Source organism: Scylla paramamosain, chromosome 47 (assembly GCF_035594125.1).
Source record: "Scylla paramamosain isolate STU-SP2022 chromosome 47, ASM3559412v1, whole genome shotgun sequence".
Classification (NCBI taxonomy): Eukaryota; Metazoa; Arthropoda; class Malacostraca; order Decapoda; family Portunidae; genus Scylla; species Scylla paramamosain.
The window spans coordinates 4,428,942-4,447,500 of record NC_087197.1 but is presented as its reverse complement, the minus strand read 5'-3'; the positions used below and the strand labels follow the sequence as shown (position 1 = coordinate 4,447,500).

At 44.1% G+C, this 18,559-nt stretch overlaps 1 protein-coding gene across 4 annotated transcripts in view; it reads left to right on the top strand.

Annotated features, from left to right (window-relative positions):
* Positions 1–11,139, top strand: part of LOC135094865 (MOG interacting and ectopic P-granules protein 1-like) — a 37,274-nt gene extending 26,135 nt beyond the window's left edge. For 2 of the 4 annotated variants that reach the window (XM_063995327.1, XM_063995328.1), the window contains 10 exons: positions 1–29; positions 1,387–1,618; positions 2,477–2,577; positions 3,901–3,999; positions 4,661–4,846; positions 5,305–5,427; positions 5,933–6,037; positions 6,419–6,611; positions 7,134–7,324; positions 7,827–11,139. The exon at positions 1–29 is cut by the window's left edge and continues 184 nt beyond it. In XM_063995327.1, coding sequence (XP_063851397.1) covers positions 1–29; positions 1,387–1,618; positions 2,477–2,577; positions 3,901–3,999; positions 4,661–4,846; positions 5,305–5,427; positions 5,933–6,037; positions 6,419–6,611; positions 7,134–7,324; positions 7,827–8,036 — 1,469 coding nt within the window. In that variant the 3' untranslated portion in view covers positions 8,037–11,139. The remainder of the gene's footprint in view (positions 30–1,386; positions 1,619–2,476; positions 2,578–3,900; positions 4,000–4,660; positions 4,847–5,304; positions 5,428–5,932; positions 6,038–6,418; positions 6,612–7,133; positions 7,325–7,826) is intronic. The other 2 variants (XM_063995329.1, XM_063995330.1) reach the window with 2 other exon arrangements.
* Positions 11,140–18,559: the final 7,420 nt, after the last annotated feature.

Sequence of the window (18,559 nt, the reverse complement as noted above, 5' to 3'; positions counted from 1 at the left end):
CGCCGGCCAAGATCCCTAAGGTATTACATGTACGTCATCAAGTGCGCCCTTTTTTGTACCCTGCCTTTGGTTTCAGCCTGTCCATTACCCTTGTTTGTCTTTTTTCTCTCTCTCTCTCTCACCACACCCTGCCCTAAGCTTTTTTTCTCCTGTCCTGTATGTCCCTTTTCTTCTTCTTCTGTGTTCCCTGTGTCTGTGTCCATTCCCTGTTTCTCTGTATCCCTTTCTTTTTTCTTTTGTTATTTATTTATTTATTTTTTTATGTATCCTACCCTTGACTTTGTTTTTTTTTTTTTATATTATTATTATTATTATATCTTCCTTTTGTTTGTCTATTTTAACCATTTATTACCTGTTTCCTGTGTCCCTTATTTATTTTATTTTTACTTTATTATTTTATTTATTATTTTATTTATTTATTTATTTATTTATTTATTTTTTTTTTTTCAAGTTCCCTGTGTCCCTGTATCCTGTGTCCCCATTCCCTGCATCCCTGTGTTCTTTTTATCCCTTTGTCCCTCTTTGCTGTGTTGTGTTTTGGTGGTTTTGTTGGCATTAGTCATTTCAAGTTTGTAGCTTTATTTTAGAGGAGGCTTTTGTTGTTTAGTGAGGTGTGTGTGTGTGTGTGTTTTCATTGCTTTTTTTTTTTTTTTTTTTTTTTTTTTTTTTTTTTTTTTTTTGTATGTTTGGTGTGTGTGTGTGTGTGTGTGTGTGTGTGTGAGAGAGAGAGAGAGAGAGAGAGAGTGAGTGAGTTTTGTTTGTCCCTCAGTGTTAGTAAAAGTCTGAAGTTTCTCCATCTGTCAGTTGTTTGTTGTTGTGCTGTAAGAGAGAGAGAGAGAGAGAGAGAGAGAGAGAGAGAGAGAGAGAGAGAACTTGTTGGTAGATAGAAATGGAATGGGATATACCAGAATGTTGAGTAGTGGAGATGGAAGTGAGGTGGATGTGGTGGAGTGACAGGAGGGGAGGAGGGAGTGTGTCAGCACAGAGAAGGGAGGAAGCCTAGTAAGGGTGTAGGAGTGAGGAAGGAAGTGGAAGGAAGAGAGTGTTGCAGTGGTTCATAACAATAACTAGTGTGTAATGTAACAACGATGACAACTGTAACTAATTTGTTGAAGAATTAAGAAATATACATAAAGGATGTAGAGAAACCTTAACTTGTAGAAGAGTCAGAAGTAAAGCAGCTAAATAAAGTAGAAAAAGGCAGTCAACGTGCAGCAGAAATAAAGTAAAAAAGGCAGTAAAGCAGTAGATGTAAAGTAGATAAAGTAGAGAATGAAGTAGCAAAACCAAGCCAACAAGTGCAGACCAAACTCTGACGAGCTCCCTCCCCCCCACCAGCACCACAGACCAGCTAACACCCCCCTTCCCCCTCCCTCCGTGCCCCAGATCCACCGGGGGCGCCCCAACACGCTGGGCAAGGCCTTCGAGCCCGTCAAGATGCCCAACCTGCTGCCGAAGAACCTGGCGGGCATGAACATCAGCATCCAGTCAGCGGGGGGCACCAACCTCCTGCCCTCCAGCACCGTGTCCATAGCAGCTGGCCGGGGGCGCGGTCGTCCCGTCGGCTCCTACAAGAACCCCGGCCCTCTGCCCAGCCAGGCCCGGGGCATCAACACTGGTGGGTGCTCTGCTGGGCTGTTCAGGGCTGTGGGGGGAAGGCACTAGTGGGAACATCCTAACCTGGTATAAGGCACAGTCATCAACATAAAATTTTGTGTGTGTGTGTGTGAGAGAGGATTATTGCTTGTCCATGGTGTCAGAATGGTTCACCAGCCTTGAGTTATTTTTCATGCATTTCTTACACCAGGGTAGAGTTTTCCCAATAGTACATTTGTGTTTTGTTTTTTTGTCAAGTGTAGTTGTTGTTTTGAGGAGTGTGTGTGTGTGTGTGTGTGTGTGTGTGTGTGTGTGTGTGTGTGTGTGTGTGTGTGTGTGTGTTTGGGGTTTTCTATTTAGCGGTTTTTGTTGTTTTGGGTGGCAAGCTTTAGTGTATGTGTATTTTTTTTTATAAATTTGTTTATGTTTGTCTCACTGACAGTCATCCATATTAGTCCAAAAATTTTCCTCCCAGTCTGACTTCTTCATTTTGTGTTTTGATTCTCCAGGGATCAGTAGTTGTCATTTTCTGAAGTTTTATTGGCAGTAATTTTTTTCAGGGAGTACTTTTGAATTTCCTTTGGTTTTAAAGGGATTGGTTATTAACATTTCTTCCTATATATCTTGATGATTTTAGTGTTATCAGTTGTGATGGGCCTAAGCATGTCATGAGTATAGTGACCAGTAATTGAGTGAGTGAGTGAGTGCAGGGTGTGTGTGTGAGTGACAATGAGAGTGAAGATTGTATGTGTGAGTGAGAGTAAACGAGAGTTTTGTGTGTGAATGAGTGTTAGGGTGTCGTTACGTGTAGCTCATGCGTGTTCTCTCCCTCCCGGTGGCTGTTCCTCCTCGCCCGCTGTGTGTGGGTGTGGCGGAGCAGTCAGTACGGGTTCCCTGCTCTACACCAACCGTGGCACCACCACCACCACTACAGTCCAAGGCTCAGGCTCCCAGTTCACCCTCGGCAACCAGATGTTCCATGTGAGTGTGTGTGTGTGTTTGTGACAGCCCTGTCTCCCTCTGCTGCCCTCATCCCTCCTGGCTCTCCTCCTCCATACCTCGGCTTACCTCTCCTGCCCCTCCACACCCCTGTTTTCTGTGCAGACTTGTGTGTTTATTGTCCTTCTCACTCCCCATTTTCTTTGTGAACTAATATGTTTAATGGTGTTTATATATGACTATTTTACTATTTTGTGTGGGGCCGGCACTGACTTGTGAGAGAGAGAGAGAGAGAGAGAGAGAGAAACATAACACAAGGGTTGGTGCAGGAAGCCACTAGGCCTACATGTGGCAGTCCCTGTATAACACATGCCTGCCTACATCCACCTGTCAGCCCTATCCATCAACATAACTGGTCTTGCAAAGCTTCCCATTGCCTCGGCATTAACAGCCTGGTCACGGAGTGTGTGCTGGTGTGGATGGCGGCAGTGAGTGTTGCAGACCTGTGTTGCATTGTGGTGTTTGTACCTTCTCGCAGGCTGGGTGTTGCTTGAGGTGACTAACTCTTTGGTTATTTTCACTCACCTGCAAGTATTGCCAAGCTTTAAACTAAACTTGCCTCAAACTTAAACCTAATCATAGGTAACAGTTGATCACATAAATGTAGGAAATTTAAAGAATTGCAAGTCTAATTTTAGTTTGTATCAAAATATCAGACAAAATTTAAGAAAATCCAAAGACTTTACCTTGTCAAATGATCTTGGACTTGGGATGCTTAACCTTAATGCCAGCCAAGGCAGAGCCCTCCGTGGTGCAGCAATGAAGCCTTAGTGCTCAGCGACGGCACCCGTGACCTGCCGTTCTCACCAACCCTGGGATCTTGTGGCACCCCAGCCACTCAGGGACTGATGCGTGTGTGGGATGGGAGCACATGTGTTGTCTGGTGGTCTCTTGCTCACCACTTCCACCATTTGCACACACACACACACACACACATCAACTCTCTCCAGTGAACTCAGCACACACCTTTCTATCAGTGATGGCTAAGAGACGCCTTCCTTCATCCCTTAAAATGTCCCCACACTGAGATCACGCATGACAGCACACCCTGTGGCTCAGATGAAGGGGGCATTCATCACAATTCAAACAGCCACACTCCCACATCCACCCCGCGCCTCACTCCATGGCTGGCCCGGTGGCTCATCCCACGGGTGAGGGAGGGAGGGAGGGCAGTGGCGAGGAGAGAATGTCAGTAGGTGGTGAGTGTGTTGTCACTGTTGCCGGCCCCCACAGCTTGTCAGTGGCCACCTGGTGCCAATGTCTGGTGGCCAAGGGTCAGTCAGCAGTCTTTCCATATCTTCACAGTCGACCGCGAGGGTTCAGCGGATCCTCCCGTCCTCCTCCTCCTCCTCCCCTGTCAGCCTTATACCTGGTCTAGGGGCCTCCTCCTCCATCACTATACAGGTGAGTTGGTCAAGGGGAGGGAGGAAAGGAAGGGTTGATGAAGGTGTCGTGTGGTGGACCAGAGCATGGGTGGGTGTTGTGTGTGGCTTGCTTGCAGGAAGGGAAAGGAGCAGTGTGGTGTGGGTGAGTGGTGAGGCTGGTGTGGCCTTGGTAGGAGAGGAAGGTGGTGGGGAGTGTGAAGTGTGTGAGTGTGAAGTGCATGAGAAGGGAAGAAAAGAAGGTTGCATTGAGGTAGATCATTTATTTCATTATTGGAGTAGATAATTTTCTTTATTGGGATAGAGAGTGAAAGATATGATTGTTTTGGGAAAGATTACAGACTTTGGGGAAGAATTGACATGAACCTTTTTGTAGAGAGAGTGAGTGAGTTTAAGAGATGCAAGTTTACCCTCCTGTCCTGGTCCACCTTTTACTTTCACAGTGTACAGCACACTGCTTTTCACCCTGACATCCCTGCCTCACACTCCAACACACGCACCCTACTGCAGCACTTCAAGAAATTCACATCCCTTGTTATGTTTTCTCTCTCTCTCTCTCTCTCTGTCTCACACACACACACACACACACACACACACCCTTACATCCCTCTCACTCCCACACCCACCCTTACCTCACCTTTGCTGTCTCACCCCTGCCTCACCTGCCCCATCCCTTCCCCCAGAGCGTACAAAGCAAAGGGGGAAACACCAAATCCCCGCAGCAACCCAGCATCTCCATTACCCCGCTGCCCCGCGCCGGCCAGCAGATCTCCCAGGGCTCCGGCACCAAGGGCTCCTCTCAGGGCCGAGGGGACTCCGGAGGAAACCCGTCCTTTGTTATATGTGAGATCTGTGACGGGTATATTAAGGTGAGTGTCCTTTTTGGTCCTATGGGGTCCTGTGGGGTCTTTACAGGGTCCTGCAGGGATCTTTTGTGGTTAATATGGGTATTCTACAGGGAGGTTGTTATGGTTATCCTGTAGGAGTTGTATGGGTATCCTGTAAGGTACTATGGGCATCTTAGAGAAGTTCCTATGGGTATTCTTTAGGGGTCCTATGGGTATCCTGTATGGGTATTATGGGTATCCTACAGGGAGGTTTCTATGGATATCCTACAGGTGCCCTGTAGGGGATCTTTATGGGATTCTTTTGGGCATGCTACTTGTAGGGGTCCTATGGGTATCCTACAGGGATCCTTTGGGTGTCTTGTAGGCATTCCATTGAAGTGGGTGAAATATCCTAAGGTGATCACAGTGCCTGAAGTGTCCCTCCAGCAGCTGTGCCCCAATGCTGCACTGCCTAACCTCCCTCCCTCCCTCCCCCACAGGACCTTGAACAGCTGCGCAACCACATGAACCTGATCCACAAGGTCAAGATCCACCCAAAGATGATCTACAACCGACCTCCGCTCAACTGCCAGAAATGCCAACACCGCTTCTTTACTGACCAGGTGAGGGAGGAGCCACCACCACCATTTCATTCAACACTACTACTGTCCCTTGTGGAGCTGGACAGCCTCTTAGTCTCCCACATTTTGGATTGGTACACTATTTCTTCTCTGGCATTCCTCCTTGTCATGTCTTCCTCCATACATTGATTCTGGGTCCTCTGAGGCCTTCCCATTGATCTCCTTACTGTTACCTCTGCTGTCACTACAGATAGACTACTTGTGTCCCTCATAGCAGCATTCATTTATTTCAGGCCCTCATAGTGGCATTCATTTATTTCATTCAGTGTTTATCTGTTTGCATTATGTAGTCAAATGTACAGCTCTCAGACAGGTTTATGGTTGTGTTCTTACTTATTAGTCTTGGGCCTCTTAATCTTATACCTGTTGTTTTCAGTAAAGTATAATTGTAAAGCTCTCAGATAGATATATGGTTGTTGTGATTTGCTGATGTCAATACCTAGGTATTAATTGCTGTTGTAATGGCATGTGTGCGTGTGATTTTCAGGGTCTGGAGCGTCACCTGCTGGGCACGCACGGCCTGGTCACCTCGTCCATGCAGGAGGCGGCCAACAAGGGCAAGGACGCCGGCCGTTGCCCCATCTGTGGCAAGGTGCGTCCTGTCTCCCACCCTTCACATTTTTTTTTTTTTTTACCAGATTTTACTTTATCCTTTATTTTCTCAACCACATTTTTTTCCATTTTTATCGAGTATTTGCCTTCTCATTCTCTTCCCTTCCTTTTTTACTTAACTGTATTTTTTATTCAAAACATTATTTTCTACTACTACTACTACTACTACTACTACTACTACTACTACTACTACTACTACTACTACTACCATTACTTTTCATCAGTGCAGTGTGCAAAGAAACATGAGGATTGCTTCACCAGCCTCAGTACTCCCAACATACACCAGCCTCAGTACTCCCAACATACATAAACTAACTCCTTTCACCACCACCACCACCCTGACCCCTTGTATTGCCTTCAGGTGTTCCAGTGGAAGCTGCTGAACCATGTGAGTAGGGACCACAAGATGACCCTGAAGCCGGCCCACCTGTCTTACAAGTGCACCGTCTGTACCGCCACCTTCAACATGTACCGCCTCTTTGAGAACCACGTGTACTCGGCCCACTCCGTCGTCAACAAGAACAAGGAGGGGAGCAAGAAGCAGAGCAGTGGGGGTGAGGCATTGGGGGAGAGAGGGAGAGAGAGAGGGGTGGGAGTGTTTGGGTATGGTGTGGTGTGGTGTGGTTTGTCAATGTACTGTGGGTCTATGGGCCATGGTGAGCAAGTGAGAGGACAGGAGAGTGCATGTGTCTTTGTGTCAGAGGCTGGGGAAGGTGACTGGTTTGTATACATAGTGTGTGTCTGTGGGTTGTGCTGAGTGTGAGGAGGGAGTGAACATACTTCATCAACATACTGTGGGCTGTGATAGAGAGAGAGAGTGTGTGTGTGTGTGTGTGTGTGTGTGTGTGTGTGTGTGAGGCAGTGGTGTGACTTTGGTTCGTAAACATGCTGTGGGGGACATCCTGTGGGTCTGTGGGCTGAGAGAGAGAGAGAGAGAGAGAGAGAGAGAGAGAGAGAGAGAGAGAGAGAGAGAGAGAGAGAGAGAGAGAGAGCATATAAAAACTTGGTGGTGCATTTAATTGTGTGGCTTATACAGTAATACACACACACGCACTGAAGGCCTGCCCTCACCCTAGGTTCCTCAGAGTCGCCGCTCAAGATCAACGATGAGATCACCATCATTCCACAGCCTGTCGTCGGCAAATCCAAGAGTTCGTCCTCCAACACCAACAGCACCTCCACCACCACCACCTCGTCCTCCTCCTCCTCATCCTCCAACTCCTCCTCAGACAAACTTTCCTCCTCTAAAAAGTGTGACACCTCTACGGTGAGTCACGCTGCTGTTCGTTGCAAGGCCTGTGTGTTTGTTGAAAGGCTTTTTGTTTGTTGCAAGGAAATAAAAGGAGTTTGTTAATTTATATGCTGGTGTCTGATTTGCTTATTTAATGTCTTATTGATTTACTTTATCATACTTCAGTTATTTTGTTATTATTAACTTTTATTGCTTTCAGATGTACTTGACTTTAATTTTTTACTAGTTCAAGCATTGGTTCAAGTCTAGATTTCAGTAGATTACTTTAATTGGTGTTTTTGATCTGCACAAATTATTGTTTTGTTTAATATCACTATGTATGTATTGCTGCCAGAGATCAGATGCACTGCCTTATATCAAGTTATTGTGGTGGTGGTGGTTATTTGTGTAAGGTCATGACAGATTTGTAAATATCTTTTGTAGACACTGGATAGAAACTGCATAGATATTTCCTGTACAAAACGCACACACACACACACACACACACAGTCAACACTAACCTTGTCTGACCTTGCAGCCCACCATGAGCAAAGAGATTACCATCACCAAGGTCGGGTCTCGGCCGACGCGGCGCAGCGGCGGTGGTGGTGTTGAGGTGATCAGCCTGGATGAGTCCCCCAAGAAGTCCAGCGGGTCTGACAGCACCAGCACCACCACCAGCAGCAAGAAGCGAGCACACAAGGACGGCGTGGGGAACAACACCAAGAAGGCGAGGACGAGCAGCTAATGTGTGGCAGTGCGGCCCGGGTGGGAGGGGGACGAGTGGCTCAAAGTGTTGTTGTTGTTGTTGTTGTGGCGGCGGCGGCGGCTGTGTGCGCTGCCGTGTGACACAGACACACCGGTGCCAGGCCATGGTGACCCCGGGCAGGGAGTGTGCGTGACGCTGTGACCCCGTGTGTGCGCATCTTGGTGGTTTATTTAATCCTCAACACTACGCCTGGAGGGGCGGCCGTGGCGGCCGGGCTGGTGAGGCACCGCTGCCCTCCACACACACCTGTGATTGGCCACACCTGCAATGGAAAGACCGACACCCTGGACCATTTGGCACGAACTGGAAGGATTGCCAAAGAAAACCTTTGAAGCGACCCACACTGCAGAAAACACAATGGAGGACAATGGCACCACCACCCATGGCCAGGGAGTGTGTGTGTCTTTCTCGGCCAGCTGGGATCCCGGCCACCACTCCCTCAGACACCCTGGGCACCACCCGGCAGCCCAGAGGCAGACGCAGTCACTGTCTTTTGGCGTGTCTTGAGGCATCTCTCGGCTCCCAGCCAGTGACTGGTGCTCCTGACAGGCTGGTGCAGAGAGAGGGAGAGGAATGGAAGGCAGAGACAGACGTGTCAGTGTCAGTAACTCACTCACTCATACTTTCCATTATAAATCATTGCAAGTCAATTTTCAAGTTCTGTTTCATTTCTTTTTGTTTGTCATCTCATTTTCCTCGTTACGTTCTTCAGTTCCTTTTTCTGTTCATGTTTTGTTTCTTGACAGAGAAGGTGCCGAGTCACTTGGGGAAGAAAGATTATATTTTTTGGTCTACATGTAGTGTTTTTAGTAACCACACACTCACACACAAACACACACACACACACACACACACACACACACACACACACACACACACACACACACACACACACCCATCCAATCACTTCTCTATGTATATCATTATTTAATTTTAGCATTACAATTTTCCATTAGTTGAAACAAATCGTGAGCCAAAGTTCCCTTCACTTATTTATTTTCTTAGACATTGCAAGGATCATGACAAGCGTGAATCACCAGTTGTATGAATTTACAGGGAAAACAAAACAAAAAAAACAACAAAAAAGAAAACAATAGTACATAAAAAAATGTAGTGTTTGCATCTGACAGAAAGAGGAAAGTGAATGTGATGCAGATAGAATGAACTTGTGAGAGAGGAGAGAGAGAGAGAGAGAGAACATTCAGGTACATCATTAACAGCTGTTGTCTATTCAGGTGGTGATGCAATATGGTACACAGTGGGTGGTGTTGAGGTGTGTGGGAGCAGGTTGGTGGAGGTGGTGAGGGGGGCCAGTCCAGACCTGTCATAAGTTAGCTGTGCAGGGGAGACCTGCTTGTGTCCGGTGAGGAAGGGCGGGAAGGGTGGAGGTCTTCAGTGTTTGTAGAGGAGACAATATCTACATGCAATAGTTACAAAATGTTAGTTTGAAAAGGTGACAAAACATCCATGGGAGTGTTAATATGGCAATAGGTGATTGATGACACATCCCTGAAGTTAATAAATGTTAGTAGTATGAAAAGAGGAGACAAAAATCTCTATAACAGTAGTGCAGTGAATGTCTTGAAGTGATAGTAAAAGTTGTCAATGAATGCTTGAATGGAAGAAAGCAAACCTGCCAGCCAAGACACAGGCAGGAGTCACATTACTGTTTGCTGTTCAAATCTGACATGAACTCATCCAAGAAAAATTAAATGTACTTCATTAAATTTATCAATAAATTTTTTAAAAGTTCCATAAAGAGTCAACATTGTCATGAAGTAACAGAAGCAAATTATTATTGCCTGAAAGAAAGGATTCAACAAGTCACCACCCAGCTCATCCCTCAGTCAGTCCCCGGGGAGGAGCAGCAGTGGGGCGCCTCTCCCTCACCTCACCAGTGTGTCGGGTCTGCAGCGCCACAAGCCAGGACAACCGGCCGCCCCGCCCTGCCCCGCCAAGCACAGACTTACTCAGGTGCCGGCTGCTGCCATGCTGGCTGACTGCAGGTGGAGGAGAGGGTGTTGGTGCGGTGAACACCTGCCTTGTGAGGGAAGGAAGGAAGGAAGGAACCTCAGTGTGGACATAACCTCAGTCTGTGTGTGTTGTGTGTAGAAACGCAAAAAACAAAATAAACAAAGGAGGAGATTGATTGAACAAAGGACTGTGGTGAAAAGTCAAATAATAAAAAGTTTAAAAAGTAAAAAAAAAATATTGCCACAGATTCAACACTAGAGAGAAAAAACAAACCAGAAAATCATCTTTATTTTTTGATTCCCGCATTGGGGCGTAATGTTAAGGTTTGTACAGTGATATAAATATATATATACAATACAGCAACCTCAAGGGGGCCACTCATACCCCTCCCCCCCTCCCTGCCTGCCCGCCCTGCCCACTCCCAACCAGGCAGGGCGAGGGAGCGGCAGCCCGCCAGCCTGCTGCACCCTGCCCGGCGCCACCACCACCACCACCCTCCCGGCAGGCCACCACCACCAGGGGTCCCTCGGTCCATTCATACGAAACAGGCGGAGCACCAAGTGGTTATTTATGTGTTTGAAGGACACGCAGGTTTTAAGAAGAGACGTGACGCGATGTGACCAGTAACTTACTTTTGTCCAAGTTTTGCCCCGCCGTGGTGGCGGCGGCGGGTGTAGGGGTCTGTGCACCCACCCTTGGGACGCTGTGTGGGGCCCTGACACACACACACACACACACACACACACACACACACACACACACACACACACACACACACACACACACACACACACACACACACACACAGCACCTGCACATGGTAATTAGTGCTATAAATGCTCATATGCCAGCCAACACACACACACACACACACACACACAGGGCGGGGCGGGGCAGGGCAGGGGGCGCCCCGTCCGGTCAGCTACGGCCGCGACTCGACGCCCAAGACACCGTAGGTTTAATACTTGAGTTACTGTACACAAAACTTCAATGTAAAATGCTGGTAGATAGTATTTTATTTAATTTTTCTTTATGGAAGTGTTAAATGTTGTAGCTATGTACACTTTTTTTAGGTGTAACACACCAATAAAATATTATTTAGAACTGATCCGTCTTGATTCTTGCCTACACCCCACGGGGCGGGACGTGGGGGAGGGAGGTTGAATGGACCCACGGTGGGTCACGGAGGTGATAAATGTGGCGTGGAACAAGGGAGGGGCAGTATTGGGCGAGGCTGGTGAGGGCTACACGGGCGGGGCAAGACCCAATAACTTGAACTAGACCCTGTTATGTTAACACTATAACCGTGAAAAGAAAGTTTATCACTGAAATCATGAAAAGCCATTTGAAATCCCTAGCAACTTCCACAAGGTTAGAGCCTCGAATTGATCACCAGAATCATGGAAACCCCAATAATTCCCACAAGATTCAAATGATGACTGGAATCACAACCCCATTAACTTCCAGAAGAGCCTGTCAAACAATCACTGGAATCACGAAGCACCCTTGACAACCACATTAACTTCCAGAAGAGCCTGTCAAAGAATCAATGGAATCACGAAAAACCCTGGAGAACCCCAATAACTTACACCTGAGTGTTAAAAGTTGAAAAAAAACAAAATACTGAGTTTATTCTACCACCACCACCACCACCACCACCCTTCATCCTCACTGCACCTCCTGGCACCTGCCAGCCGCCGCCACATCACCGCGCCACCTTCACTCATAACATTCCCCCAACGGACATTGATCGCTCTCTGCACGCAGTAAGCGCACGCACACACGCGAGTGAGTCGGGGCCGGCAGAGGTGTCTGGCGGGGTGCGGGCTGCCTCCCACGCCCCCCCTGTGTGTGTGTGTGTGTTTGTGTGTCGTCGCTTTAAAGTCTGCAACTCGTTTGGCATCAAAAGAACACGGTAACTGAATACACACAGACACACGCACACATCATTCTGTAACCAGCAAAAACCCTTTAATATGTATATTTTCAGCTCCACGACTGTAACATATAAACTGATTATTATTTTTTATTATTATCATGATCATCATCACACACACACACAACAAATATAATGAAAAAGAAAAAAAAATATAAATGAATAAACAGAAGAGAAAACCAGCCAACACTTTCGTGACGCTTGGCCAAGTTGTCAGCCTCACCAGCTGCCTCACCACGCCCCTCGCGGCACCTCCCCAACCAACCGCCCTTCCTCACACTTAGCTACTCATTACTTGACACGCGGACAACAGACTACCGTATCAAACATTACTGCCCCAATACTTAACAAGCGCATGACAGACTCCCCACACCAGTCATTCCTACCTTCCCTCTCGCTCACTGCCGTTAACTGGCCCGTCATCCACCTACCCTCGACAAACAAGCAGCGTATCACCGTTCACGCTATCCTGTCCTATCCACTATTCAATAACCACTACTATTCAACCACTCATTAACTATTCTTGACAAGTGGATAATAGTCTTTCGTTATTATAAAATTAGTTACCATCTTGCCTCGTCCTGTATTAATTAACTACCCTATTACTTAACTATTCATTGACTGATTATTTAACAAGTGGACAATAAACCTAATTATTAGTCATCTCTCGTCCATCTCTTCTATCGTAATTAATGACCAATAGTTAATATTTCAACAGTTTAATGACGATTGTTGTGATTGCTGTACCTCATTACAATAATCATTCTAAAATATCATTAACTTTCACACGAGACAATAATTCAATTATCGGCGCCTTCACACAAATCGATCAATTTATTCAATTACATCACTGCACAGCCGAACCGTAATTCAAATGAAGCATCACTGAGTCACTGAAGCACCGAAGCAGCCGCCATCTTGTCTACACACCTAAACTTGAACATTTAAAGATAATATCAACTATTTCAGTGAATTTCAACTTGCTACATGGAGATGAGAACACCCACAGCAGCAGCAAGGCGCCTCGCACCACCACCACCACCACCACCAATGTGTCAATAACTCGTAAAAACACTAAATATTTATTTGACTTACTTATGTTGTCCCTCATCTCCAGTGAACTACTTCCATCTTCCCTACCACGGCCGTCATTATTTACTTGTTCCTAATTTTACCTTTCCTTTCCTCTACCACACCACAGCCACCACCACAAACATATTTGAACCAATTTTCACCTCTCACCCTCTACCACACCACGATCACCATTGTTATGTTCCCAGCTATTCCTCCCTCCACTTACCTTCTACCACACATCACATAACTCTCACTCATATCGTGACGTCGATATGACGAATTAACTTTTGAATAGTCAAGCCAGTCAGGTCGGTGATCATTACTGCGTCACAGTCAAACGTCACACTGACGTCACGACCTGAATGGTGGGCGGGGCACGTATCGTGACACCAGCCAGCCTCGCTAGTGCCTTTCAGTATTTTAGCTTCACCGTAAATTTACTCTTATAAATATAAATGACTTATTCATCATTTGACAGCAAAGCATGATTTTACCAATTATGTCGAGGTCTCAAACATCCACTGCCAAAGCTACATCCTCGTCCGACGCTATGATGACATAACAGTTGGCCACTGCGGACTGCCCCTCTTATCAGCTAACCAACAACCATCACCACCATTATGGCCACCATAAACACATTTCCATCCCTGATTCCTTTTCCCTGCCTTCCTCTCTCCCGTAAACACCTCACGTATGTTACCAGACTATTAGTACCTCTTTACAAGCTTAATAGTCTGTAAAACTCACGTAATATTGAGATTCCTGCCAGGTCCTCCCTCCCTCACGTCTTCTGCAGTGTGCCACGCGGGGTTCTTCCAAGGCCTCTATTATGAACTGTGAAGTTTTCGAGGTTTCGTTTGGTCTGGACCAAACGAGGTTCACAATGGTGAAACTGCCAGATTCACCAGCTGACTTAATTTCACACAAAAAGTGCGGTATTCTGAAAAAAAAATAATAATAAATAAAAATAAATAAATAAATAAATCTACGGCAACTGTGTGTTATCAACCAACTAATAAAATATCAGGAACATTTTCAGCCGCCATCATCAAGCAGAGAGCAAGAAATGTGGCAAAACGAGGTAAACACTACGCACATTATCTCGGACCTGGGATGTATATAAATCGTCACCTTAGGACAAATGTTATTTTTTTTCCTCTATAAGTTTATTTTATTCGTTCAGGTTATACAATTAAGATACAACTTTATAAATGCTGGCACATATGAAAGAAACGACCATGTTTTGATCCGAAATCTTAGTTGGCAGGACACTGGTGAAGATTGTCTGTTTGCGTCGTATCTCTAAAAGTTTTAAGTCGTATTCTCCGAGTTACCGCTTTTTTTTGGAAATACAACCCATCTTTTCTCACTTTGGCTCTTCTTTCATGATATGTTTGTGCAATCAACCACAACACATGTATAGACCGGAGGTTTGCAACAGCACTGCAAATTCAGATCTCCCGCCTAGAGTGTTTTGGAGAAGTCGGCGTGTCTGATTACTCTGCTGTTATCAACCGGTTCTTTCATCTCGGCACGGCTTCGAGTGTCACAGTATCCCTGCAGCTCAAGTAATACTTGCTCAACTCTTTTCGGGATTTGCCAGATAAAACTCTAGTCACTGGAAACTAGTGAAGAAATGTTTAAAATTCAATTATGTAGCATGATACTAGAAATAAATGTGAGAACAGTGAGAGCCTAAATTCTGTTCTGCATAAAGACTTAAGATTAATGTTTTGTATATCAAAATCTATCATGAGAGGAACTTTCAGAATGTGCATTTCCATAGAAATGTGGAAGCTTATGTATACCGAGGCCTGCATTAAAAAACACACACACACACACACACACACACACACAGAGAGAGAGAGAGAGAGAGAGAGAGAGAGAGAGAGAGAGAGAGAGAGAGAGAGAGAGAGAGAGAGAGAGAGAGAGAGAGAGCGTATGTATACTGAGGCCTGCAATAAAACAGAGAGAGAGAGAGAGAGAGAGAGAGAGAGAGAGAGAGAGAGAGAGAGAGAGAGAGAGAGAGAGAGAGAGAGAGGGAGAGACGGCAAATATTTTCAAAAGAAAACGGGAAGATAAAAAAAAAGGCGTAGATAAAATACTACTACTAAAGAAAAATCTCGTTAACAAAATGAGTTTATTGATAAAGTATAATACAATATCGGTCCATTTCCTCTCCCTTAATTACAGGTGTGGGCGACAAAATAATAATAATAATAATAATAATAATAATAATAATAATAATAATAATAATAATAATAATAATAATAATGATGATAATAATAATAATAACTACATTATTATTACGAACACATACCTCGCCCATGTCATAATAATAATAATAATAATAATAATGATAATAATAATAATAATAAAAATAATAATAAAATGCATTGTTTTTCCCCGCAAACCCCGAACTTAAACTTACTATATATATAAAAAAAATGGACCTTTTAAGTCAAACCAGAGCTAGGGAAGGCACGTATCCTAATCAACACTTCAGAAAAGGGGAAAAAATATGGGTGAAGGGAAAACTATATACATGGGAAGGACGACTGAGAGGGGGAAAAAAATAATAACGGTAATAATAATGATAAAAAGTTACAAATATCATCTTTAGTTTATGATGAAAAATGTGACCTTACGAGGAGAGAGAGAGAGAGAGAGAGAGAGAGAGAGAGAGAGAGAGAGAGAGAGAGAGAGAGAGAGAGAGAGAGAGAGAGAGAGAGAGAGAGAGAGAGCATACAATGAAAACAAAAACAGGAAAAGAAAGAGAGAGAGAGACCATGACAAAGCGAGAGGGGAGGGAAGGAGAAAAAGGGAGAGGGGGGAGAGTAGGAGGGAGGGAGGGAGATGGGGGGGTGGGGGGAAGTAACCTTTCGGAAGCTTTACAAATTCATGTCTTTTTTTCTTTTCTTTGTTCTGATCTCGCTTGCTTTTTTGGATGAGAGAGAGAGAGAGAGAGAGAGAGAGGAGAGAGAGGAGAGAGAGAGAGGAGAGAGAGAGAGAGAGAGAGAGAGAGAGAGAGAGAGAGAGAGAGAGAGGAGAGAGAGAGAGAGAGAGAGAGAAATGGCGCCACTCGTAACATTCGAAATGGAAGAGAGAACAGGAGGTAGCAAATAAAAAAAATAAACAAATAAAATAAAAATAAAATAAGTAAATTAACGAGAAAAGAGAAAACGGAGTAGGAATTTAAAGAAAACGGAACGGAAACGGAGAATTAACAAAAATGTGGATAAAAAATAAAACAAAACAAAACAGTAAAATAAAATATAATAGACAAATAGAGTAAAACATATAGGAATAAAGAGAAAGAAGTGTAAATAATAAAGTAAGAAGGAATAGAAAGAGGAAATAGATAAAACTGGAGATAAAGAAATTACGTGAAAAAAAAGGAAATGGAGGAAGAAACAGAATGATGAAAATGGGGAAGGATTAATGAGGGAATTGTGACATGTGTGACATTATATAATTAGGCAAATCTCCTTCTCCTCCTCCTCCTCCTCCTCCTCTCTCTATCCTCCTTCACTTTCATCATTACCCTAACCTCTTCTTTTCCCTCCTCCTCCTCCTCCTCCTGTTCGTCCTCCCACTACGGCTCATTAATGTATCTATACTTACAAACATACGTACATACACGGCTAGCTAAGTGGAAGTATTTTACACATGTATTATACTTGTACTATTTCGCATTACAGTGTGTACATCAGATTAACACACACGCACATGCACACACACACACGAATGTACACTCTTACATACACACATACGCACGCATACACAAGAGGCAGCCTGTCAGTTAAAATAATAATAGTACTAATAGTCAATGATAGTTAAGACAAAAGGATAGTAAGTGTATTGGTTTGATGCTAACGATGCCAGCCAATCAACAGCCAGTCAGTACTACATCAGGCTACATTCCTGCCTCAACGCATGATAACCTGCTGGACTGTTTGAGAGAGAGAGAGAGAGAGAGAGAGAGAGAGAGAGAGAGAGAGAGAGAGAGAGAGAGAGAGAGAGAGAGAGAGAGAGAGAGAGAGAGAGAGAGAGAGAGAGATCTTTTCCTGGCCTCCTAACACTCCAGTCCACAATACACTTTAAAACAGACATCATTCTCGTACCTCACATCTTATCTCGAAAGTCGTGTAACTTCAATCTTCTCTGAGTTTGTAGAAAGTTAAAATAAACAGCTTAACATTCACAAACATGGCATCGTTTCGTCTTAATATCCTACAATTTCTTAATCTCTTAACACTTCAGTCTGCAATAGAGTTTAAAATATATAACATTCTTAAGCTTCATATATTTTCATCTTCAAACCCCATAGCTCCCTTCACCTTTCAACATCAGAGTTTCCACGATAATTTTAAATATATCAAGACCACAAATATCACATCTTTTCATCTTTAAAGTCCAAGACACTTCATCTTTCAACATTTGAGTCTGTGAGATGGCTTAAAATGCATATATGGAGTTCACAAACATTACATTTTTTCGTCTCAAAATCCTGAAGCTTCTTGTAACTCATTTCCTGTAATTCAGATTTCAAAGTATGCCGTTATATACTCAAACATTACTCTGAAAACTATGTATCGTGTTTATCTTGTAACATTCGAGTCTGCTAATAATTTCTAGTAATTTATATTTCAAAATAAGACATTCTATTCTGAACCATCACATCCTTTAGGCTTGGAATCCCACAGCTTCTTGATCTTGTAATACTGAGCACTGCAGATTTCTTCAGGCCACTACTCTTCACAAGCTGGCTGACTCACACATGCTGGCAGGTCAACACAGGGCGCAGTATTCTCACCATCAAGGTCTCCTAAAACCTCGTAACACTCAAGGCCACACAGACTCTCTGATGACAATCGTGAACACAATTACAATAGTTCTGAACCTCATCATGCATTACAGGCACACTGTTAAGGCTTTTTTGTAACTGAACAGCTTGAAGGCTTGTAACACCTAACACTACACACATGCAAGTCTTTTGAAAATTCAGATATACGATGGCTTCAGATTTATATAAATCTGAAGCCATCGTATATTTTCTGTAATAAGTATCTAGAAATTTTGTAACTGCTAAGCCAGGGCAACAAGCTTCTGATAATAATTCTGTACAAATCATTCCAGTCTTTTAAAAATCTGATCAAAGTAATATTGTTTTCAAGGCATCAAGTCTGTTCATAATCACACATTTTCTTTAAATCTTCTATATTTAAAGCCAAAAACTTTTTTTTGACAAAAGTGAACATTCAAATCGGTTCAAAACCTGACAACACCACTGTAGTCTTTAAGGCTTAGTGTCTTTATAATGTTTCTTTAAATCTTATAACAGTTAAGGCCACAAACTACAATACTTTAATGTTAAGAACACACATACCACTACAAATCTTACGATCCATTACGTGATATTTCACTGTGCTGAGGCACTGCACTGCGTACTACTTTAAAAATGAGCTGATATGAACATGTTTGAGACACCTGGTGTGCTCCTCACCAAGCTGCCTCT